This window comes from Pituophis catenifer, unplaced genomic scaffold (genome assembly GCF_029215685.1).
Source record: "Pituophis catenifer annectens isolate HBS135680 unplaced genomic scaffold, rPitCat1.0.hap2 SCAF_2, whole genome shotgun sequence".
NCBI classification, from domain to species: Eukaryota; Metazoa; Chordata; class Lepidosauria; order Squamata; family Colubridae; genus Pituophis; species Pituophis catenifer.
In genome coordinates, this window is record NW_027256882.1 from 128,862,824 (window position 1) to 128,889,556 (window position 26,733).

General features: G+C 39.3%; 1 protein-coding gene across 2 annotated transcripts; it reads right to left on the reverse strand.

Annotated features, from left to right (window-relative positions):
• NARF (nuclear prelamin A recognition factor) lies at positions 1-26,248 on the reverse strand. Of its 2 annotated transcripts, XM_070937502.1 has the most exons (13): positions 26,226-26,248; positions 25,329-25,626; positions 23,258-23,391; positions 20,093-20,173; positions 18,567-18,710; positions 17,217-17,349; positions 14,425-14,559; positions 9,734-9,852; positions 8,510-8,639; positions 7,676-7,748; positions 5,707-5,838; positions 3,853-4,010; positions 1-3,214 (listed from the first exon to the last, which is right to left on the reverse strand). In XM_070937502.1, the coding sequence occupies exons 3-13, from the start codon at positions 23,282-23,284 to the stop codon at positions 2,973-2,975; spliced, it is 1,374 nt and encodes a 457-aa protein (XP_070793603.1). In that variant the 5' UTR covers positions 23,285-23,391; positions 25,329-25,626; positions 26,226-26,248; the 3' UTR covers positions 1-2,972. The 2 variants fall into 2 exon arrangements, with proteins under 2 accessions (XP_070793603.1, XP_070793604.1); XM_070937503.1 differs by lacking the exons at positions 25,329-25,626; positions 26,226-26,248 and adding an exon at positions 24,799-25,047.
• Between the last annotated feature and the right edge of the window lie 485 nt (positions 26,249-26,733).

A 26,733-nucleotide genomic window follows, 5' to 3' on the forward strand; every position in this document is an offset into this window, starting at 1 on the left:
TATTTTGAACACTGGACCTGTTTATTTAAAAAATTTTTACTGATATCCATATTTTCCAAAGCCTACCATGCACATACATTACAAGCACTTAAAATATGTATAACATCAAGTTAAATTATATAAAAGAGGCTGCATATCCTTTGAAAATGATCCAGAAGACCTGCTATGAATGTAGCACCTCTTTGCTATTCATTAAAGCAGCCTGTCTTTATTCAGGTTTCTATATGAATCTGCAAAAAGTTGAATTAAACCAACTGAAGACCCACAAAATTCTTGTCTTTCGCATTAGTGATATGGCTACTTTAATGAACACCAGAAATGGTGCATTTTCACACATTTCTTCTGAACTATTGTCAGAGTGTATAAGCCCTCGTATTTAACATAAGATGTGGCCCATTTGTATATACAAACACATTAGAACGGAATAAAAAAGCCAGAATTGGGGGAGGGGAAACATCCAGGTTAACTTAATGAACAACTCCCCCGCCCACAATTAAAAATAAATTACATTGCCACCATAACCTGAAGGTATTAAAAACTGTGCTTCTATGCTTTTGCCTTGCTTCAGAAATTTAGGCAACCTTGGGTACATTCATCCAAAATTCCTTTTCAATTGCATAACTGGTAAGTGTTGAAAGTATTCTTAGAAAAGACCAGTATATTTCAGCCCTAGAAAAACATTCTTGTGATAAAAAGGAATCTATGTGTGTAATATGCGGGCCCATCTTTGAAACCTTAATGGGCTGATGTACTTGAACACCAAATACTGTGAAAAAGTAGCATGAGAATATCCTTTTATATTTTAATGTAGCACTATGCCTACACATACTTCGGCTATTTTAAATTCCTTTCCTCCATGCATATAAATTGTAATATGTATTTTTACTCTGGTATTTATTGTATGTTACTGTTTTCTTGTTACAAGGATATTATGAATACAGGCACGCACTTTTATAGCCCATTCATACGTATAGTTAGTACATAAAATCCACCTCTTCTTCCCAACTTCTATGCCAAAAAGCAAATCACTTTATGATTACTTGATTTCCTGTGTGTCTTTCCTCTTCAGTTAGTCCTGGGTAAAAATCAAATGCCTTTGTTGGGAACTGACTACCACTGAATCACCTCACATTTTCACAACATAAAAGTCGTAATATCCCTAATTTTTGAATTTATAAACTGGCAATTTAAGAACATCCAAGAATTTGGGATTCCCAGTGAAATCACACCCAAGCTTATGCATCTTGAGGTAAGAACATCTAATGAAAAAAAAAAAACATGGGACAGGCCAAAGGCAGCAGAGTTTCAAAGGATCTGACAAAACAAAAGAACAACAGAAATGGAACAAAAGAATCATCAATCTTTGTAGCATTTTTTTTCTTCCTGAGCAGAGCACTCAAGTGGGTAACTCTCTATATTTGTTTGAGAGATGTGATTCAGAATAGGGAAAAATGGATTCACATTACAATTTTGAAGCATAAGAACTGCTGATCATTCCTTTCAGTGAGCAGGTACTTGAAACTGCATCTCAGTATTGTATAGGCAGCTCGTAAAATATAAACCTATCATGTCTACTAAAAAAAAAATCTGGGTTTACTGGGACATCTCCCAGGAAGAGCAATCTTCTTGGTCAAGTGCTGCATGAACTTTGAGGGTGTGACATCACATGCTAATAAACAGTATTTATATATTCAGCATATGATCCATGGAAAGAAGTCTTATTTTTGTTCTCCTTTTAGCAATTCTGCTCCAAAGTGTTAATTTATCCCAATGACATTGGCAATGTGATGCCGGGGTAAAATGAACGTTCAGGTTTTGCCTGCTTGTGCACAGAGTGACCAGTTGTGAATGGAACAGTCCATAAGTGATGAATAGAACTACAACCTTCCTCCACATATTAAAGCATCTCTCTTCATAACTACCTTCTTTAGAGAGATTATCAGTGACTGATCTGCATGGATACTGCTATCACAATTAAAATTTTAACAAGTCCCAGAAAATCCTAAAAACTAATTAGCGTTTCTAGGAAGAAGTCACTGAACCATCTTTTCTTAAAACATCACTTAGAACTTCAGCATTAGGCAAGCTGAAAAGAATTATAGTACATCTTAAATCAAGTGTGCCCTTTGTTTCAAATATTCTGGCTTTATGATGTTTGCCTATTCTAGCTTGACTTTGCCCATTTGATTTAATGATCTGCACTTACAGTACTCTTTGCCTACTCAGGATTCCCCAATCCATCCAGCACTGTTGATGACGACACAGATCTCCCAAATATAGTTTTGGATATTGAGGAATTTACCAGGTTTGTCTTAAGACATCAGGATCCCAATATTCTCAAGAAGAAATCAATGCCAGTGAGAAGGAGCAAAGGACCCTGTTCTCAGGGGAGTTGAAGCAGCTACCGTCAATAAATGACCAAATGAACATTCATTTCTAGCAGAGGTCAATGTTCCTACTATTCTCTCAGACTAGTGTAAACACAGACATTCTTTTTGCCATAATTAAGAAAATAGGTCTTACTTTCTGGACACTACGTTAGTAGTGGGCAGTTTTTATCATATTTTGGCATCTTATTATGTTTGGTAATAATATGATATCTTAAATAAGTGATAAACTTTAACCTGAAATCATTCTGAGCACACATTCATGGTAATAGATTCTTGGCACACAGGCCTTGAGTACCGAAGAGGTCAGCATTGAAGCACTTTGTAGCAGGCCCTGATTTTCCTTCCAATATACCTTATCAGGTATATTGATGATTGGGCTAGAGTTCTGGTTAAATAAAGATGCACCACATTTACACTGAGACCAGCTGCATTTTGACTCTGCACAACCCCAATGAGGAAACAAATGCAGTTCCAGTTCTGAGCATGCTTTACATGTTTGTGCCTCCGATCTCAGTTGCATAGCATAGTTGTGACAGAGCTGCAGGTCCATCAACCCTGATGCATGTCTTATAGTTGGATTGGTCACCATTTGATGTCATAACTGTTGGCAGCTGGTTTTTCCATGTTGTATTTAGTATGCAGAGATTCCTGGGCTTTGTTGGACTCCATCCCTTCCAGCCATTCCTGATAAAGCTTCTGCACATGCCCGTTGGTTTCAGGAATCTGAACAGGAACTGTGGCATACACATCCTCCATCTGCTTGAGAAGGGCTTTATCCGGTTTTCCGTCTTCAGTCTGGGCCTGGCCATTCCCATTTAAACAACCTACACACCAATGACCAAAATAAGAGGAAAAATTAGTTTACTCAAAAACACTGAGTGGGTTTATCCACCATGATTCTGTATAGCCTATTTTCATGTGATCTTTACATCTCCATATTCATTTTCCCTGCCTATGACATCCCCCGATGTTCACATAAATATCTTGGACAAATACAGCCTCCCCACCTAAAATCTGCTAGGTGCAGTTTCAGACAGTACTGTCTTAACTAGAACCAGCATCAGCAACATTAAAGAGTTTAATTACTGTATGTATGCAGGCAGGGGTGAAATCTACTTACCTTCCTTACTGGTTCGGAAGTGCATGCGCTGCACAGACGCACTCGCTTCGCTCGTGCACGTGCACGTCACATGCACATGCAGACCTTCTGCGTATGCACAAAACCTTCTGCGCATATGCAGAAGGTAAAAAGCACATTACTTCCTGGTTAAAACCAGGAAGTAACGACACCTGGACGGGTGGGTGGAGCTTTGCTCCACCATTGCTACCGGATCGCTGAACCCACCACAACGATCGCTATCGGATCGCCTGATCCGGTCCGAACCGGGAGCATTTCACCCCTGTGTGCAGGACTTTTTTTTAACATATAGGGTAATGCAGAAGTCTCAGGTTGGGTGATTACCTCCAGGGCAGGCTAAAACTTCAACAAAATGGTAGGAACATTTCCCCTTTTTCAACTTCAGAATCATATTCTGGATATTTCGAAAGCCATAGGCCGCTGCAAAACGTAGCACTGTCTCGCCATCCTTTTCTAGGGTAACTTCTTGAAAGTCTTTATTTCTGAAAAGACAGGGAAAAAAGATTTCCCAAACAAAGCAAACAAGTGAAGGAATATAGATAAGATTTTCTATTTCGGTCTCTATATCTGATGACCAGAAATGCTTAATTCTATCTGCTGCCACCTTTTGTTACTCATTTTTGGAAGGAATATGATCACTCCCTCCAAACTGTTTCAATATTTTTTTCTAAAAGTGACTGAAAATGTAATAAACTTATACATATTTGGTATAGGCGTGTGTGTATTGATTTAGGACTACATAATGATGACATATGCCCTTAGTAGCTCTCATATGCCTTAGTAGCTCAGCAGGTAAAATAATGAGTAGTTCCTCTCTGTAAAAAAAAAAAAGAAGGGGGGGGGGAATGCTGGCAGCATGACAATATCAATTCTTTACTGTCTGGCCCTGCATTGGTTCTTTGTGTTCTTTTAAACTTAATCCAACATGTTGTTTTATACACTTTCTTAGGTAAATGAAATACTGTACTATTCTGCCCCCCTCCACACAAATATTTTTGACTGTGGTTTTATTATGACTGATTGTACTATGATTAATTTTATTTGTATCAATCTAGTCTTCATAAAGAAAGGCTAATAACTGATCTTAAAGAGTTTAGGTCTTGGACTTTTATAGCAAGGCACAGTCTTTGCCTCTCTAATTCAGAACAATTTTACCCTGCAGGCAAAGGGGCCAGGCTCTGAAGGTACAGAAAGTGGACAGACTTCCCTTTTGGAATTCTTGTGCCTGAAAGCAACTGTAACTCAGGGGTCACAGCTTTCCAAAGCTTATCAGATTTCTTAAACATTGATTTAAAAAGAAAAACCCAAAAATAAACAACGGCTGTTAAGCAATTGCATGCTTTATGTACAGTGTTTCAGAAACAAATCTAATACTGACCCATGAAGTGAAGGCTTGAATACAAAACAAATATGTAAATAAGGTTGGATCAAGGCCTTAAATAAATATTATAGCCAACAAAATAGCCTAGCCTTCATAAATCTATGCTGCCTTTGTAAAGTTGCACTGCATGCTGTGTTTCCACAGGTATTCTGAAGATTGCGCAGCTCTACAAACAGAGCTCAGCTTTACGAAGGCTCAGGAGTCCCATGAAGGCAAAGTTCGCCAGAGAAACTGGGACCAAAAAGGAGGCAGCAAAGAGAGTGAAGCTCTCCGGCTTTGGTTGAGGCAGTTGGGTGGAAAAAGCAAAAGTCGGCGTGGGGAACTGGGAGAGAAGGCAGCTGGGTGAATGAATGCTTGCTGGTGGTTGCCGGGATAGGCTGAATGGCTTGAGGTTTCCTGGGGTGTGGTAAGCAGGCCCAGAACCCTGAGGTTCTGGGGCTGTTTGCCGCCCTGTAAGACAGGATGCAGGGTGGCCAAAAGAGCACAGATGCATTGGGGAGATAGGCGGGTGGGGGAAGTTGGAAGCAGTTCCCTAACTTACTGAGGCTCACAGCTGGGAGGGACCAAGCCCAGAAAGTCTTGGAGTGAATACTTAATGACCCACGATTCTCAGTTAATGACCACAACAGGGAATGAATGCTGAAATTGGTGTGCTCACATGACATCTTGCTTTATGATCACAATGACTTACAATGGCCATTCTGCTCCTGATTATTATAAGTTAAGGACTACCTGTATGTGTGGCTTGAAAAGCAGTTATTTTCTCTTTCTGCTTAACTTTTAGTTAAGCAACTTACTTTAATATTTTGTAGGTAAGCTCTTTCACTTCAGTGTTGAATAGCTCCTTGGCAGCATGTTTAAAGATGTGCTGTAGGTAACCATCTGATCTTCCATCATGCCGATTTAGTTCTTCTTTTATGCCACCAAACCTGTTAAGCAATAAGGGGAGAGTGAAGAGGTGGAAAACCAAGGTCACTTTGTATAAAAGGCAACCTTGACCCCTTAAACCTGCCTGACTATGCTATCATTCCCAGGCAAAAAGCTGATGCTGGCTGAGAGTTATGGGAGCTATAGTGCAGTGTATCTAGATTGGGGAAGGATGCACTGTAGACTTTAGTGCATATCTGTGCATCAACAGTTACAATATACTACCTAACCATAAAAAGGTAAAGGTTTCCCTTGTCCAGTTGTATCTGACTCTAAGGGGTGATGTTCATCTCTATTTCCTAGCCAAGGAAGCCAGCGTTGTCCAAAAACCCTTTCCATGGTCATGTGGCCAATATGATTATATGTTGAGGCATACAGAACACTGTTACTTTCCCACTGAGATGGTACCTACTTATCTATTCACATATACCTGGTTTTTAACTGTTAGGTGGGCAGGAAATGGGGCAAGTAACCATTGAGCTCATCCTGTTGCGGGGCACTCAGATTCTCAAAGCCGGGCTGTCAGCTTTCCAGCTGGCAAGCTCAGTGTGTTTACCTGCTGAGCCATCCTGCCCCCACTTAACACAATAAGAGAATCAAAAACTTCTGCCACCCATAGTCATGTTATGTGGATATATGCATTTCTTTAGCCCTTGGAATGGAATAAACAATTGTTATATATGCATGACAAATCCTAGTTTGGAAGAATAGCATACAAATGATAAAAGTAACAGATAACTGCAGCTGTGAATGGTGTTTGTAATTTATCTTCCATTTGATCTTGTAAGCATATCGTTTCTTTCCTAGTTGTTTGGTTTCCTGTAGACTAAATGACATATTTGTCATTTCTAATAAAATGGGTAACAACTTCTCTTTCAAAAGACAAAAGGGTAAAAGTGGCATTTTAAAAACACTTAAGTATAGCTTTAAAATGTAAGAATTACATTACGGTGGAAGTCTTTTAACACCTAAAAGGCTTCCACCATAATACAATTCTTAGATTTTAAAGCAATACTTAAGATGTTTTAAAAATGCCACTTCTAGCAGGTTGTCTTCTGAAAGAACAGTTTTTACTGCTTGCAAGACATTCAATGTTTGACAGTGTGGAGGCTTCCCACTTATGTGCTTTGATAAACATTCTATGCTTCCACAGCAAGTGCATCTCAGGACAGGCATGTAGGCCCAGTGTCAACCCCACAAAGCAAAGCTTATGTGTCCCAATACTGCATGCTGGGCATGCCACTCCATCATCTCTGCAAATAGCACAACAATAACTCTCGCTTCTGCACTACAATTCAGGGCATATGGTAGTGTTACTGTCAGGGGTTGTAGACTCTCACATTAGCAGAAGTCAACCTATCTGGCAACATCAATATTTCATTTGGATGGGAACTGTTGAACTCCCATCTGGCTCATGTCATCTACTCATATGTTGGAGGGAGGGAAGGAGGGAGGGAGGGAGGGAGGAGCTGCTGGCTGCTTCATCGTTTTCTTCTTGTGTCTGCTGGTAAATAAGACAAAGGGAACAAAGAAGCTGGCTAATACTTTGGTTCTGCAATGGAGAGCTACAGGACAGCCAGCAAGAAAAGCAATGGGGATGGGGGACAGTTCAGTCCATTTACCCAAATATAACTAGGAACTCTGGATAGGCAAATAATTTTTACAAGGATGGCATGCTGAAACAAACCAATTTTAACAGTATCATCACTTTATGTAGCATAATACAAAGGCCATAATAATTCATATTTGTGGTTCTGAAATGCTTTCATCTGATGGAGATGCATAAGGTGATAGTTTTTAAAGAAATCATGAAATAAAAAGCTCATCAAAGCTACTTACAAGGTATCAAAGGACACCTCACTTATTTCTTTCAATGATATTTTTCTTTGCTCCATCATTTGGAAGACTTCACCTGTACGGGGGGGGAAAAAACTTTCTTAAATATGTAACAAGGTTACTAAACATGAATTCTCAAGAGAATTCTCTTCTTTTTCTAGAACAGTTTTTTTTTTTTATACTCTCCCATCTGGAAAACAGGTTTCAAGGTCCTTAGAGGGCTTCCATCCAAATATTAGCTAAGTCTAAACTTAGTTGGCTTCTAACTGATTCTTCCCTCAAGTGAGATAGCCAAACAATGATAGGGCTGACTTTATCATGTTTCAATGTAAAGAATATGAAGCATAGAAATATGACAGTCTTCTCAATCACAGCTTACTTCACAGTGATACATTTGTCCCAGCCAGTCTCAGTTTGGGGTCATGGAAAAGTGGCCCATGAAGATTCTAGGAAGTTATGTTCCCAGGGGAGAGTGAGAGGATGGGAGAGCAAATTCAGCATCTATGTATCCTTTTGGTATTACAAGTGCATTCCCCCGTTGTCTGTTTTATATATAATCAGGGCAGATCTTACCAGAAATATTTTCTATAACCATATATGTCTAGCGGACACCAAAATAACACAATGTAATAGCAAAGACGAAAAATATGACTGTTATCGCAACATTTCAAAATGTAAACTACCCTGGCTGCCAATCTTTCTCCTCTTCTCTTAAAATGCCCAATCATATCTACCCAGCCAACCTTACTGTTACATGATTGTAGGTCCTCATACAATGTCCTTGTTAAAAGAAATCTGAGTAAAAGAAAATGCAGTATATTGTAAAGAAGATATTACCTGATGTTAAAACGCAATCTACATCTTGAGAGTTATACAAATGGGTATAAAAGTCTTCTCGTAATGCTTCTAACTTTTTGTCATAGCAAGGGGCCACCACGATATGGAAAATTTTATCAGGGGATAGATTCTAATGGGAAAAGAGAAAAAAAAAAGAAAATACATTACACACACACATATACAGGGCAACATTTTTTCAGAAAGCGTTTTTTACAGAATTTGGATCTGTGGGCATCTGTGAGCTTGACTGTTTGCTTACAGATGTTACAGGGCCTAATTATGCAATATTACTAGTCTGCACTGATACCTAGTTGGGTCATGAAACATTGGCAAGCAAATAAATGAGCTCAGAGAGCACCAAGCAGTCCACAGTTCAATCTTGAGCTATAGATATTCTCTTCTATTGGAATATGGATTTTGTTAGATTGGAAATTAGACTCCATTAATCCTGGTTGGCCTCCATATATGTTTCCTCGTGCTCAATCTATAGCTTGCTTGGAGAATTATCTACTTTGAAGGGGCAGAGTATATATGGAAAAGTGAATAAATGAAAACCCTTCCTGCAGTGGCTGGTGTACTGGACTGCAGCTTTTGTGATCCAGAACAATTTATGGCTTGTACTTTTAGGCATTTATTAAATTTATATGACCCCAACAATCTGGGTACTCATTTTACCACCCTTGGAAGGATGGAAGGCTGAGTCAACCTTGAGCTGGTGAGGATCGATCTCCTGGCTGTGGGCAGAGTCAGCATATAATACTGCATTCTAACCACTCCACCACCAGGGTTCTTTATATATAGGTCTTTGCTTATATGGGATGTGGCGATTCTGGAATGCTGGCACCAAAATCTTCCAAGGAGCCAAAATAGAGCAGATAAGTAAATTCAGTGAATAAACTTACTGTGCTGCCCTTTATCAGGAAGATTTCACATGCACACTCTAACGTTTCATTTAATGTCAAGATGACTTAGTAGTAAGGGATGAGTGCTAACAGAAGCCCACTTGCTTAGCAGTACAAGCTGATGTTAGAGAACGATTCCAAGTTGGCTGAAGGCTTTTCAAACGCTCATACAGTATTTACTAGAGCCAGACTCTCTTCACTAAATGGATAAAACCCTTTGTAAAATGATACCAGGAACGAGGATCTAAGACCAGAATGAGAAAAGAACACTTTGCTCTCAAAACTGTTTGAAGCCCCCAAATCAGAAACTGCAAACCCATACCTGCTGTCTGGCAAAATAATTCTTCACAAGGGAACCCATGATCTGCTGTGGTGACTTTGCAGTGCAAATATGTGGGATTACCATGCTGGGCAGGACTCTCTCTGCATACTGGATCCAGCCTAGAAAGCACAAGCAAAATTAGTAAAAGAGGGTCTGAAGTGGGTGGAATATTCCTAACCAAAGAAGTTAAAATTTAATTAAATTAAAAAAACGAACCCAAAGCCATCTTTCAAAAATACTATATCACTATCATGATGAATTGATAATAAAGAAATTATTCCAGCAAGCCATGTGGGTGTAGTTAGTTTTGTTCTCTGACATCTCAACATCACATCATCGAAGGATCACCAGGCTGAAGAAAGTATGAATTTGGGGAAATTTTTCCAGACTTGGATTGTTACATGAGAATTGGACTAATGTGTTTGCTCCAGAGAACTATCAGCTATAGAAACGATGAATGCCAGATTCAAATCTTACATTTGCAATATTATTTCCAGGCTTGATGTTTAGAAAAATCCAAATTATTGCCCTAGGTTTTCAGCAAAGATACTTTCTTCGTCTTCAGTGCCAGTAATTAGCATCCTGCAGTGCCTGAAATTATAGGGCAGAGTGTACCAAGCTTGATGCCTGGATTTAGCAGCCTCAACTATACAAGGCCACACACAAAGCTATGCATGTATGAGAAAGGAAAATAGGTAGAAGGCAGGCTGTTGCTATCAGCGAGGCTATCATCTTTTGCTTCTGCAGTACCAAATGTTTTCTGCAAATATTTCAGGGCTGCAAGAATATTTTCAAGACATACAATAGTATTTCCCAGAAATGTGGTTTTTCCAATTTTTTTCAAGTCTTTTTATAGCCCAGATCTGAAACTTCTGCAACACCATTTTTAGATTTCTTTTTCTCTTCCTACATAACACTATCCATTAAGGGACTATATAATGAAATAATGTGAGGAAACTATGTTTCCAATCACATTTGACTATCTTATGACTTCATAGGGAGTGAACATTGGCTACTGCGTGACTAGGTAAAGTCACTGAGATAAAGTGATTGGATTGAACTCACTGCCTTGCCACCTTGAACTAAAGGGCCACCATCAGTGAGCTGTTGAACAGCATTACTTGGTCTGTTGCGTGGATGTTTGGGTGGTTTGGGGTGGGGAATTTGTGGTGGGTGGGGGAGTGTTTGGGGATTGTTATGTGTGTTGGACCTGGTCTTTGGGTGTTAAGTGAATTTCGTTGTATGAGTATACTGTGTATACACGTACAATGACAATAAAGTTATTATTATTATTATTATTTCATTTTATTATTTTTTCATTTTATTAAATTTGTATACCGCCCTACTCCCGAAGGACTCAGGGCGGTGAACAGCCATAAAATAAAACATATAGATACAAAATTTAAAATAGAGATAAAACTAATTAAATAAATTTGGCTGAGACATTTTAAAACCCCAATAAATTAAAACCAAATTTAAAATTCCATTTAAAAAGAGGAAAAGTTTAGGTCAGGCCAGCTTGATGGAATAAAAACGTCTTAAGCGCGCGACGGAAGGTACGCAGATCCGGAATCCTCCGTATCTCCGGGGGGAGCTCGTTCCAGATCGTAGGTGCCCCCACAGAGAAGGCTCTCCCCATTGATTATTAAAATCAATGAAACAGAATTTGGGCATTTAATGTTAATATATCTTAACATTTGTTTGATTCAAATTTTTTAATTAAAAAACTATTGCAGTGTTTGATTTTAGATTCCTTCGGGGTTTCTTTCAATGAGAAATTGTTTTGAATAAGCAACAGCATAAACAGCTGCTAAAATTCTAAGTTAATCAAGCAAATCTTTGACCTGAAAAGTCCCAGAAAGGGTCTGTATTAGGCCCTCTTTAACATTAAGAATAACACTTTTAACAGTCTTTTGCAATAGCAATCATTATTTCCTCCATAATGTTCTAGATTTAGAATGATGGTATTTTGTTATTTTTAATAGAAGTTTTAATCCTATTCTGTAAACTGCCTAGAATGCAGAAATAAATAAGCAAATAAAAATATACAAGGCCCTGTAGGAAAGCCAATATACTTGTCAGATCTTGGTCAGGACTGAAGGATCACATTTTAACAATTCTTTTTAAAAAGGAGCAGGGTGGGAGTATGGGGGGTGGGCAAAAGCAACAAACTGCCGGAGGGGCAAGTATTCTCCACTGCACTGAATGTCATTCCACTTAGAATTCCAGTTAGGGCAAGAGATGTAGGAAAAACTATATTGCAAACTGGTTCAGTTCCCAGGAAGCAAAATTTCAATCGTCTTTCCCCACCCCCAGTCACCACAACCAAATAAGATTCTTAGAGGATGTGATTCTTTCTTCAGTAAAGGCTCTACTTAAGGTTTGGGTCAGAAGAAGCCACGAAGATACTTTCAATCCATCTGGAAAAACTAATGTCACTTTATTCTTCCCTATATGCAAATCTTCTTAGTTCCCTTCTGAAAGCCTAGGGTAAGCCACAGCAACCGGTTGACACCTCTGTCCAAACTTATCTGAACATGCACTTGCTTTTCCTTATCCTGTCTTGTCTTTTTTTGGCTTCACCCCCTCATATCTACACATACATGAATTCCTGGTCCTTTCACATTCTCAGATAGAACGCTTCTTAGCAGAGAGTGAAAAAAAATGTATTATGTATAATGACTTTGTTGTAATACACTGGTACTATTTTGAAACACATACATGTTAACAAGTTATGTAAATAAAATATAATGTGTAATGCAGCGGTGGCTCCTTGAAACAAAGATGGTGGTCCCCAAAATCATTTATAATAATTCATCTGATCAAAGGTGAGCTTCCAGAGCCTCCAAGTCACATAATTTCTGATCAGACAAGTCTCAGCAAAGTTTAATGAGCCGAGACGAGAACCAGTTTATAGCATGAGTCACTCTGTAAATTGAGTGACCTCCAAGTATCTGTTTTGATAAGAAGAAAAGCAGAGTTCAGGGTATTAAGTCTAGCCTTGCAATTTCACACATTTGCCATTGCATGATCACACAGACTGCCTTGGTGTATAAGGAACAGGCTCCAGAAGGTGTTTATCTTTATTGAAACAAGCACCCAGACCTTTTCTGCAGAGTCAGCTCCAAGGCAGAACTCCAGAAAGTTATGGAATTAAAGAAAGTTATGGAAAAGCTGAAGACCGGACCCAGAGCACTTCCTGGTTACCGTATAGAAATACAGCACTTCTGCTGTTCAAAGTCAATGTTTGCCATTCACAACCGGATGTCCTGTGTGCTTTCAACCAAAGCTGCCATTCTTCCCAGCCAGAGCTGTGCCTCAGTCCAACTGGAGTGGAGAAGAGTTGACTGAGAAAGAGATGAGGACTCCCAGTGCTAACTTAAGAGTGGGAGAGGAGGAAAGGCATAGACATAGAGACTTCAGCTATTCTGGTAACAGTCTTACAGCTAAGGTGCAAAATTCAGCTGAAATGTCTGTTGGACAAACTGATAACAATCACAATTTGATTCTGTAGAATGTCAAAAAGCTGAATGTTTTGAGCAAATGTTTTACATATATCCAGCTGAAATTGCAAGACACTTTGCAGTAGTAATGCCTGAAGCATCCATGTTCACCCGTTCCAAGCTTAGCAACTATTTACTTGCCAGCCAAAATGTAAGGGGGAATACTAATTGTATTTTGCAACTAATTGCATGTGATGGTTGTTCTTTCTATTCAATGCACCACCCAGTCTTTCTAGGATTGTGTGGCCTTATAAAGTTCTATACTAAAATAAAACAAATGTGGAATGGTCTATGAATTTGAGTGTTATTGCCATATATATCTCATAAAATTGTTTGGCCCTCTTTGATCATTTTTGTCCATTCTGTCTTGGTTCAAAATTTACCTAGAATTTACGGTAGCTCCTTCCTTCCTTCCTTCCTTCCTTCCTTCCTTCCTTCCTTCCTTCCTTCCTTCCTTCCTCCCTCCCTCCCTCCCTCCCTCCCTCCCTCCCTCCCCTTCCTCTTACTGCTTATGATATCCAAAGACACATTCCTGAAAATTAGTATATAGTAGTTCGTCTACATTTGGTTTCTGTCCACCTGCTAAAATATTTCTGTATTGTTATTCTAGATAACAATTCTGTATTCTATTCTGTACTGTTCTATTTTTTGTTTGAATTGCTTTGGCAACATCAGTGATCTTAGACACAAATGTAATGCAAAGGATTGAAAAACAATGCTTTTTTAAAAAAAAAAAAAAAGGGAAGAAAACCATAGGGAAGTGGCAGGAAATCAGCCTACTTTTGTAACCACATTCATTAAATGCTCCATTACAAGAAAGCTAGGGAATGTTGACGTGCTATAAACAATATTATAGTAGCATGAAAGAGTAACGTTAATTACAGAGAGAAAAGAATGGGAAAAAACGAACCAAACAGGATGTCCCCTCTGTCAGAATTTGCTATTACTATTTGCTACCAGCTGACAAGCACTATTACAGAACTGAAACTGATACCAATCTTCCTAATGGAAAAACAGAAGTTTCTTTGTTGCTATGTTTTTAAAATAGAAATTAATTTCCCAATACATAGATGCAACACTAAAGCAATTGAGAGAATCACACTTCAGGAAATCCACTGTCTCCATCATTATTGAATGAACTCATCTCCCATTACAGCAAAGATTGCTGTCTGGATTTAGATTTCTCACCTGGACAGGCAGAAGAAAACATTGGCAAAACGTGTTGTTCCTGATTCTGTTGGCGGTACCGTTGCACAAATTCCTTCTGGCTCTCCAGAAGACTGAAATCAGCAGCTATGGTGGTGTCAAAGACATAATGCACTCCTAGAGAACAGATCAATGACAGAACTGAATTATTATTTTTTTCTCTAGGCAATGCTGGTTTTTGGCATGTGTCTTCTGCATTTCACGTGGAACCTTTATTTTCACATGGAAAAGATTTAAATGGAACCTCTCCATCCACCCATCCAAGAAGCAGCCTAAAAGATAATCTTTAAGTCTACAGAATATATTAACAGACCTTCCTTCCCACTGAGAAATTTGATCAAACCTTTAAATACGTTGTTCCTGTAGCCTATCCCACTTCCTGCTGTTCTACTCTCCTTCCTACCATTCATTCCAGGAGTGGGTTCTACTTACCTTTACTACCGGTTCACAGCGGGGTCGCGCACGCGCGCTTGCTTTGCTCATGTGCGTGCGCGCTCTTGTGCGCAAGCGCAGAAGCTCTCTGCGCAAGCGCAGAAGCGTTTCAATTACGTCGGGGTCAGTGGGCGGAGCCTCCCACTGGTTTTACTACCAGTTCTATAGAACCGGGGGCAACCCACCACTGATTCATTCCCTATGTGGATTCTTCATTATTCATTAGGGCAATGGAAGATGAAAAAGACTCAAAGATGGAGAATATACATAGTCACGAGATCAACTTTCAGAAGTAAAGGGCATGGGCAACTATTGTGGAGGACCACAAATAAAGCGTTTTTCTAAAGAGATGCTATGCTCCGAAAGACAAAACTGCAGGAAACATTTCGAAGCTGCTCTAAGACAAAGTATACACCATATATTATTCCTTTCATGCCTAGTATTATGTTTTGCCTGACAGCAGCTCTTGAGCAAAAGTTTCCAATTATCTCCCAATATCCTTTTAAATGGAGATGTGCTTGTTGCTGTGTTGTATCTTCTCAGTTTAAATTCTGAAGAAAACGGAAATCATGTTGTATGGGAAGCTGATGCCCATTTTTGGATGCTGAAAACCCAGGTCAAGTCTGTATGACTTTTAGTCATCTGCAGCTAGGGCAGGGAATTTGGGATCTTGTAAGTTCACTGGCAAGATTTTTTTTTAAAAAAAATAGTGATTCATCCACTGGGTAAAATGTAAAAAGAACACAAGCTTTCAACACATCTTCAGTTTCATAACAATTTCCTCTTTTCCTGTGCCACAGCTTTCTAGGATACCAACTTATAGCTGAATGTTTGTTTGTTTGTTTGTTTGTTTATTATTTATTTATTTATTTATTTATTTATTTATTTATTTATTTATTTATCAGATTTATATGCCGCCCTATCTCCAGCCGGACTCAGGGCGGCTCACAACAGTAAAAAATATCTAATGAGGAGGCCCGCTCTGTGGGAATGCACCGGGCGATGGGCAGCTGTTGCTGGCTGCAGATGGCTCCCCAAATATCCCGGGCCTAAGCCATATAGGGCCTTATAGGTAATCACCAGCACCTTGACTCTCACTCGGAGGGCAACCGGCAACCAATGCAAGTCACGTAGGAGAGATGTAACATGGGATTATTGAGATACTCCCATCACAACCTGCGCGGCCACATTCTGCACCAGTTGAAGCCTCCGAGTGGTCTTCAAGGGCATCCCCATGTAGAGGGCATTGCAGTAGTCAATGCGGGAGGTGACAAGCGCATGAGTAACCGTGCATAGGGCATCTAGGTCCAAATAGCGGCGCAACTGGTGCACCAGGCCAGTTTGGCAAATTAACGGTAGCTTTTGCCTCTTTTCCTTCAAGCAGTATACTAAATATTTTTTAAAGCTGAGGAGACTATTCATTTATGTAAAAGAATGTCTGTGTATGACATCAGGATCACTTTTGTTCTTGCATTCGAATGATGTCCCCTTCCATACTGAATAGAACAGGAGTGTCAAACTCGCAGTCTGTGGGCTGGATGCGTCACGTCCTGGCCACGCCCACCCCCAGTTTAGCTAAGGGGGGGAAAGTTGCGATAGGTCATGTGACAACAACATGATGCCCAGTGGTGGGTTTCTACCGGTTCTACCTAGTTTGGGTGAACCAATAGCGGCAGCGGCGGGTAACTCCACCCACCCGCCCGGACATCATCATGGACACTCTGAGCATGCTCATGCGCTCACATTTGTAAACCAGTAGCAAAGGTAAGTGAAACCCACTACTGGTGATGCCGCAAGTTTGACACCCCTGGAATATAGGTTGTAACTATATCATCTCTCCCCAGACAAATACAGTGGGCAAGGTCTATACAATCAAGGTGGAAGCATCTCTTCCCAGGTGTCAGCCCAAATGCCTAGAACTTTGGATAAAGACGGCAAGTAGATACAATCCTGGTTTTTTCCTTTAATCCTCTCCATGGCAGTTGACTATCTCCAGGGATATGCAATTCTTGAAAAGATTTAAAACTCTATACTAGACATTTTTATTCTGTACAAACTTTTAGATGCCTTGATTATGAACAAAAACACATTGAAAAGATTTGTATGTGTTCTTGCCTTGTCTCTACTGCCTTAACTGCCTAATTATATCCCCATTTATAACACTTGTGGTCATATCCATAAACAGCTCACTTATCTTAACCATTTTGCAATCCTTGCCTGTACTCTGACACACATGCTATAAAAAATGTCTAAGGAAGCAACAATGTTTTTTTTTAAGAAACAACCGTTTTTAATGCTGTCTTCAGCTTTCCTTTCTTTTTTCATCTAATAGAAAAACTTACCAAGACTTTTGAGGAAGCCACAAAGCCTCCTAGCTGCTTCTGTTACTGAGAGATTGAATTTAGCAGCAAAATAAGGCAAGGACTGAGGACATATAGACACTGCCAATACTTTGTGTTTTGAGGTATCACACTTCTGGAAAGCAAAATAAAACACACGGGTGTATTAAGTGCAAACATTTAGAGTGTAGCTTATACAAGACACGGCTTTCTTACATCAGGCAATGTTGCTTCATATAGAAATTAATTTGGGTTTTTTTTACATCTGGTGCCAATTCTTACTAAAGCAATTAAACCTCTGAGTTAGAATGAGACAAAAACAAAACATCCCCATAATAATAAATAGCCAAATCAGGACAATATAACATATAAGAAAAATAATAATAGAAAACAAATAAAATCCCAGCATTGGAAGGTGTGCATAATAAAACATTCAGAACATACATTCACAATTAAAAACCTGCTCACAAATTCACATTTAAAGAGAGGAAACTATACCAAAGAGAGCAGAAAAAAATGGGGTGGGGAATCAAAAAGTAAAGTGAGAATAGTCCCCCCCCCTTCAATCTTAAATAAACAATAATTTAACAAGATTAATCAAATGAGCTTTCTGAATAGAGGTAGGGCCAAAGAAAAAATATATCCAATGTAGGGGAGGAAAGGATTTTTTTGGATTAGAAAAGGAAAGAGGGAGTAGGAGGTAGATTAATAGAAGTACTTAAGCCTGGGTGTGCTGAATGAAAGAAGGTAGGGCAGAGTAAACAAATGAAAGGATTTGATTGGGTAAGGCCCTCCACATTGCATGCAGGAAGAAAAAAGGATGCAGGGTAAAGGCTAAAAAGGAAAGCAAACTGTTGTGCAGTAACAAGCAGAAAGAGAGGAAAAGATTTCAAATGAGATCAATTGTTCGTCTGTCCAATAACACAGAAAGAAATAAGAGAAGCAGAATTTTGGCATTGAAATAAAAAGGTAGACTTTAGAATTATTCAAAATTTGATGCCAGAAGATTTAGTGATAAACTGGATGGATAAAAAAAAGAAGGGAATTTTAAAAATACCATCCAAATCGTATGCCTGGGAAAACGATGATTGTCATTAGCAACATTGTTCTTTTTAGCACTAAGAAGTCACTAATTAGAAGCAATGGATTTGAAGAGTTTTGAATATAAGGAGTAACAGATGTTTGGCTATAATATGAGTATGGAAAGAAGTACCAAAAAATTGAGAACAGCTTTTAAGGAAAGATCTCGGAGGATAAAACAAGAAGTTGGGTGTACCACTATGTTTTAGAGTGACATGTTAGGGCAGAAAACTTCCTGGGCATGTATAAGCATATAAACATCATCCCCTTTACCTTATTAAGGTTCAGTACACGGAAGAACTCATTTGGATTCTGCTGGTAAACTTTGACTGCTTCTTCTGCTGTAATGCAACTGTCACAAGCTAGGCAGTCACTAAGGAATATTTTAGCATTAGCCAACTTATGGAATTCACTTTTCTGGAAATGAATAAATTTTTTAAAAATCCATCAAGAAAATGTAACGATGAAATAAAAAAAGAAAATAGTGCAGTTATTCTTGAAATAAGAAGTAATGCACAATTAAGTACCACACAATAGGTAAGTGCTCTGTCTGTAACACTTGAATTATGGGGAAGCAGGTACAGCCCTTAATTAAAACTGTAGGTTCTCTAATTTTACTCCCTCCACTTTAATCAAATTTAGGTTCCCCTCAGCTTTTGGAAAAAAAACTGGCTGGTTGAGTGAAAAGCAAAGTGGAAAGTTTTCATCCTAGTTTCACCTCTATAATTTGAATGCTATTATTCAGATGAAGGCTAAGATCCTATCTTAGTAAGGTTAGTTTCTTTTTCGAAGTAATCCTCTTTCTTTACTGCATAATCAATGTCTGTTTTGAATAAAATCCTAGCAACGTTTCTCCAATGACAATTTGAAAGATTCTCTTCCCCCAATCCTTGAATGGTTAGAAACCTTAAATTCATTTATTCAGTTCAGTTCAGTTCAGTTCAATTCAATCAATTCATACTCCACTGGTATGCAATTGGCTATCTCTGTTACCAATCCCTATCCTGTCTCTATGGCTTATGTTCCCACTGGACTTCCTTCCAAAGCTGCCAAGTTACACATTTTGAAGCTGACCTTGGAAAAGACCACTTTAACCCTGATACAGCAAAGGAGGATTTAACATTATCTCACACTAGGCTAAGGAGAAGATCAAGGCCACATGCCCGAGCAAAGGGAGGCAAAAACTGTAGTTGGCATAAATTTGGGGCACTGAGAGAGGCAAGTGGGCAAAGGCAGCAAGAAAACATTTACTTAGGCCACCTGGTCACATATTTCTCCACAACAGCAAATAGTTCTGTGAATGATATTTAGATTATGAAGGATCTTAACAGTGAGCTGAGACTAATTCCTGTGACTTTAAAGATTCATTTACATTGAGAATTAAGTGAAGTAATTAAGAAAGATTATTTGTACTGCATTAAATATTACCATTGGATTCTGGGTATGCTTTTTTCCAAAAAGCTTCCTTTAAATGCAGAATAATTTCATTAATCTTTAGCAAGCCATTAGAGTGAAATATATGATTAGGAAAATCAGGATCGTAGCATGGTGGGAATTCTTCAGAATTATAATCGTTTCAATAGTCTGGCATTCAGAAATCTAACTGCTGCACTAGAATTTATTAAACTGCTGGCAGCATGCTGGCTGCAAATCACAAGAATATGTTGCAACTAAATGCTGAAATTAATGGTGGAAGGGGGTTATCTTCATTTCAGCCACCTTCAGAAATGCCTAGTCAGGATTAATTTAAACTGTCTGGGGAGCAATGCAATTCAGAGATTCATCTAAAAGGGATTTACCTCTTTGTTTTCATCATTTGAATTGAGAACATCAACTGTTGCATTTTGTGGATCATCATTCTTCTGTTTTTTACTACATTCCTGAAACATAGCATAAAATATCACTTGTTCAGAAGCAACACAATCACTGATCAAACCCACCTGAGGTAGAATAAAAGAGGGTGGAAAAAAATGTCCATGGGATCACCCAATGGGAACTGTATATATCTAGCAAAACTTAACCAAACAACATATGTGGCTAATAATTTATATAATACTACTGATAAGGCAAGGTGCACTTAAGGCAAAGATACCATCTTTGAACTTGAATTCTGATACATACGCAGATGCAACCTTGCACTTTTCCTGGCAATATCATGGGTTATTGCTGCCTTCTTCTGGAATGTTTTCTACAGGTCTGGAATTTAATAGAAGTCTCTCGTCTAAGTACTAACCAGACTTGACCATACTTAGCTTCAGAGCAATCCACTGGAATAAAATAAAGGACTTGCTGCCATCTCAAAAGGGATAACAGAAAGAAAAAAATAAAAGGGAAAAAATCCAGATGATAGGAAATAGACTAAATATTTTTCTGTCTCCAATGGCAGTAAACATGAAAACTGAGGTCTAGATCCAGTAACTCCAATGTACAAGATTGCCAGTTAACAGCCACTATAATAAAACTCTTAAGGTCTTTGGGAGGTGGACAACTTGCTGATTTCAAACATGAAACTCCTTAGTTCCTGCCTTTGCCAAATCATTAATTAGCTCTCAGGACTGTCACAAAGGTAAAATTTAAAAAACATACAGTACATGTCAAAAATGATGATTATTCTTGAAGTATAAATTATATCCCGAAATCTAAACAATTAAATAACTCGTTACAAAACAACAACAACAACAAAGGACCAGCATAATTGAAAGGGAGCACAGATGTATTTGTTCTGAAACCTCTACAAAAACTGCATGTATAATATATCCACCAAAAGGGATGCGGTGGCTCAGTGGCTAAGATGCTGAGCTTGTCAATCGAAAGGTCGGCAGGTCAGCGGTTTGAATCCCTAGTGCTGTGTAATGGGGTGAGCTCCAGTTACTTGTCCCAGCTTCTCCCAACTTAGCAGTTTGAAAGCACTTAAAAAATGCAAGTAGAAAAATAGGGACCACCTTTGGTGGGAAGGTAACAGTGTTCCGTGTGCCTTTGGCATTTAGTCATGACCACGGAGACATCTTTGGACAGTGCTGGCTCTTCGGCTTTGAAACGGAGATGAGCACCACCCTCTAGAGTCGGGAATGACTAGCACATATGTGCGAGGGGAATCTTTACCTTTACCTAATATATCCACCACATAAAAAAGATGCCTAAAGTAGTTAAAGTCAATGAACTTTGGCAACCTCCATTTTCTGCAAGAAGTAGAATAAAAATGTGTACCTCCTGGAATAAGGTCATATTGTCAGTATTTTGTTTTAATTACTACTCGCCTCCATTATTTTTCTGAATAAACCCTCACTCTAGTCAAATTAAATTTAGAGCAAATAACAATACTGAGTACAACAGAAGTCTGAAAAAGATATGCACTTCCTGTTGCTCTTGATTCTAGTTCGATTAATGTACATATAGTTCTTTAAAAAACATGTCAGTTACTGGAATGTATCATCCTTCTGTATTTTAATATATTAAATTTATATTAACATTATGGATTTATAATATTAATTGAACTGAAAATCTACATTTGATGCAGCACTAATTCTTTTTAAAGAAAGGAACAAAAACAGTCTGTGTGCTAGTTGTTTTCTACGGTATTTTTAATGATACAGAAACCAACTTTCAAATTTGATCAGTTGGTTAATGTAACTTTTCCACTTTCATCCTGATAAATAAAACATAGTACACATTAACTATTTCTAATAATATGTCCCACTCACATAAGGCAAAAAGAGGTTTAAGAAAGGCAGGGAGAAAAGAAGGGATTTTCTTAACAATCTGGACAAAATGATAAGACCCCATCCACACAAGTGGTGAGACTGAAGGAACAGCATTTGTGATAAGCTATTTAGCTTAGTTAGAACTACCCTGTTTCCCCAAAAATAAGGCCCTGTCTTATATTTTTTTGAACCCTGAAATAAGCGCTTGGCCTTATTGCCATGCGCTCAAAAACCCAATTGGGCTTATTATCAGGGGATGTCTTATTTTGGGGAAAACAGGGTACAAAAAGCAAGGTCAGAATACAATATACACATAGAATCTGAGCTTGTTCCCCCCCCCCTACTCAATAAGAAAAAACTCTCCAAATTTCTCCAAATAGTATTAACTATTGACTATATGGTCCTAACATCAAAAAGGACCGTGTACTGTTCTGGTCAATTACAATACTGAACATTATAGAAATGAAGAAGTTAACTCATGAAATTCATGGAAATTCTCAGATTAAACAGCTAAAGCATTGATGCTATTTATTTCTTATTTACAGTGTATGCAGAAACCATAAATATACAGCAACTTCCCCTAAGCTGTTATCTCCCAAATCTTTCTATAATTTCCAGCCAGTATGACTATACCAGCCAAAAACTATGTAAGTTGAAGTCTAAGATTCTTGGAAGGTGCAGCATAGGGAAGACAACTGAACAGAGTAGAAATGCAATCTATTTTTTATCATTTCATGCTATAAATGCACATTTATACCTTTGCACCACTTTGAACACCATAGTAATGATCAGTAAAAGATTCCATAAGTGTGTTGGTTTAAAATTATTCTCATCCCAGCCATCAATTATATTCTTTTCTCCAATTCATAAGCCAAGTTTTGGAGATTAAAAGCAAGTATTTTCTGTCCAGATAGATTACTTTTAATTATCAGAACCCACTTCTTTCTGGATAGGAGGAACAACCACCACAAGAGCAGAAAGCTTCATGTTTATCTGTAAATATATTTTAGTAAATTCCATTGGACTTGTTTTCAAAAGGTACACAGGTTTGTTTGTTTGTTTGTTTATGTATGAATGTAGTAGATTTACATTGTAGCATTCTTTCAGGAGCTCAAAAGAACATACTTAGTGTTCTCTCCTGTATTTTCCCCAGCATAACCACCTTGAGAAGGCTGAGAGAGAGAGAGCTTGGTGAAAGGTATTTTGCCCAGTACCTGTGCATTGGGACTGTTGCACAATATAAATAATAAAAATAAGACTCACCTTTTTGGTGCAATTTTCACACTTCATTGGTAGGTCTGTCTTTGGTACTTTTTATTTTGGCAAAATTGGGTCTCTTTTGAGTGGCTGCCAGGTGTGCTCAGAAAAAGGAGCCAGTGTTTCTGCTTTCCACCTGTCTGGAATAATAAAAAACAGCAGAAAAGCTGTAGCAGATTCCCCTCATTATTATTCCAGTTTTTCAGCCCTATTCTGCACTTTCTTTTGAATGACGACTTTCTAGGGCCAATAAGGAACTCTGAAGGAGGGAACCACCTGACTGCTCAGCTGCCAGTCCCATTTCTGCTGAAAAGTGGAAGTTTTTAATCCTCTCACTTTGCAGAACTAACAAAAACAGCAATTGCCTTCTCAACTCTCGTGATGTGGAAAATCTGTCGAACAAAAATACTTTTTATTTCCTGTCAATGATTAGCTCCAGGATACACAATTTATTGCTCCGTATATAGAAGCATTTTGCTTCTTTGCTATGGGAACCCAAGCAAATGGTTGTTTTTACAGCCAGATGCATTTTTCAAGCCCAGAGAGGAGAGAGCAAAAGGCAAAAAGGGAGATTCCCCCCGCATCTTTTATTTAATAGTATATATCATGAATAACCATGAGATGAAACATGAAGCTGTGTGCATGAGTGTAAACTAAATCTATCAGGTTATTTTCATGCTTTACTCATAGTCTAGAAGGAGTTCAGCAAACCTTTCTTCTCAAGAATGGGAATGAGTGCCTTTCAAATCTCAGATATGAAAACAGTATTGAACATAGAAAATGCCTGCAAGTCATTCTTGAATGTGGCACAGCAGTGGGATTCTCCTCCAAGAGACCAAACTACAAGACTGTCAATTTCTTCTCAGCACTTTGTGAACATCGAGACAATTCTGCTACTCATGGAAGAAAAGTACTTCAAGATATCCCTAATGCTGGCCAACAGGTGCACAGGATAACTTCTCATCCCTGATGCCCTTAAGGCCCCAATACTTTTGTTTATGCTATGGGTGTGGGGCCTGTGCCCATACCATTCATGATGGTGGACCACAATCCTCAACAATCTTGCTTTCTGGATGGCTCTGAGAGAAGCCAGAATCTGACAACATCTGACCACAGGCGCTGCCACAACCACTTTACATCAAGTCACAGCTCCATCAAACATGCCCGATGATTTCTTTCATTTCAGAAGGTTCAAGTTCTGAAGTCCAAACAACACCACAACAGTAGTTACTGTCATTTGTGACCCCTCTCACAGTGCGCACAATCCTTACGAACCGACCAAGCAAGGATGCACAGAAGCAAATGCCCAGCATCCCTCTGAGGATTTAGGCACAGCATTTGCATTTATTACAGGAGCAGAATAAACGGATTTATTATAGCAATGACCGGAGGACACCTGATTCCACAGAAGAGGATAGCTTTTGATCAATCCACCCCTTCCAATGGCAAATGCCACACGGGTGCGTAATAGCAGGGACTGTGCACAGGCACGACTCTTTCAGCTTGCACAACTGACACGCTGACTATTGTGTCTCCAGTTCCCTTACCGAGAATGTGCAGAGGGGTTTCGCTCCGCTGGCTTAAAAGCATGGGTTGGTGGGTTCCTTCCGCCTGCCCTCCTCCTAAGGCCAAACACCAAGAAGAATAGTTGTCTTCTTCTGCGGTCTCTGTGAAGGGGCTTCCCTGCCGAAGCGTTGCTGGGTTGTGTTTTTTTTTTTTTTTAGATTCCGTCTCTCTCTCTCTCTCTCTCTCTCTCTCTCTCTCTCTCTCTCTCTCTCTCTCCAGTTAACAGGGCCAACCCAAGCGGTGCATTTTATCTGGGAGACAGACGACACACACGACGCGCGCGGCAGGCGGGCAGGAGAAGCGGCGTCCTCCGCGCTCTTGGCTGCCACAAACGCCACGCAACGAGGGAATCTCCTTTTGGGAGGGGTGGTGCCGCCGCCGCCGCCGGTCGCTACTTCTCGCCCGCAAAGAGCAGAAGGCGATGCCCGTGCCCGCCGCAGGCGGAGGGGGGCGGGGAAGGGACATCCCCACATGCAGCCAAAGGGGAAAGAAACAAAAGCGGGCACGGTACCTTGCGGTGAATTCCCTTAAGTCACAAAGGGCATGCCTAGGAGGAGGACTGAGCGCGAGCCCCCAGCTGCGGACGGCTATGGCCAGCGGAGAAGGGGTGGGATGGTGGGGTCAGGAGGCGGAGGGCGTCCTGGAATGACCGTAAACGCGGTGCAAACCGCTCTTTTTTTTCCTCCTGATTTTGGGGTAGTCTCGCTGGTCTTCCCCCTTCCCCCGCCGCTCGCCGGCGTTCATTGTAGACCTGAGACCTGTCACGTACTCTCGGGCACTGGCGTGGCTCAAGCGAGGATCAGCGCCCCCTTGCGTCAGAAAGGTGAAAATCGTCCCGCAATGATGATGATGATGATGATGATTTTTTTTAAAAAAAAATATAGAATAGAATAGAATTCTTTATTGGCCAAGTGTGATTGGACACAGAAGGAATTTGTCTTGGGGCAAAACGCTCTCAGTGTACATAAAACAAAAGATAACGTTCATCAAGAATCATAAGGTACAACACTTAATGATAGTCATAGGGAAACAGTCAATATAAATCTTAAGGATACCAGCAACAAGGTTACAGTCATACAGTCATAAGTGAGAGGAGATGGGTGATAGGAACGATGAGAAGATTATAAATATATACTTGGAGAACCAGAAGCAGCTCTGGAAAAATACAGGTTCTCCCGAAGATTACATTTCCCCCAGCCCGTGAGGCGCCTAAAAGTGATCGAGTCTGATTTTTCCCTTCTGGCTTATTATTTCCAGGTTTTCCCCACCCCCCTTTTAGGGGTGTTTTTCCTGTGCCTTCTAACCAATCCTTCAATCTAATTTCCAAAGCTTTTTGTGTCCTTTGGATGTTGGAGGTTATGGGTACCCAAACCTTGTCCAGGATAAGGAATTGGACTAAGGGACTTACCAATCATTAAGCTTACAGTTTTCTTCCCTTTTCCTTTACTGAATTTATCTGGAACAAACATAAAAAAAATTGTTTGGAGTTATGGGTGATTGGAATTTTGTTTATTTCTCCACGAGGTTAGCATTTCTGTACTGACTCATGTATATTTTACAACATTCACACCTCTGAATTTGTACTTATTATTTCTGGTTTAGCAGCTCTATAAATCTAAATAATAATAACTATTAAAAATGTTGAAAAGAAATTCAAACTCCACAAATTGAACTGATAGAACATTCCTTATTTTTGCCTTTAGGATGTCTCAAAGTTAATTTGTTTGAGAATTTTAGATATATGACCTTTTAAATGTAACCTTTGATCCATCATCATCTGCATATACTTTGAACTCACTATTTGTGTTATGATGTGTTACAATATAGCGTATGTTTCCATTGGGCAAATATAGCTAAGCAGTTGGATTGAGGTGTGCAAGATACTGAATCAGACCCAGGGGTGAAATTCAGCAGGT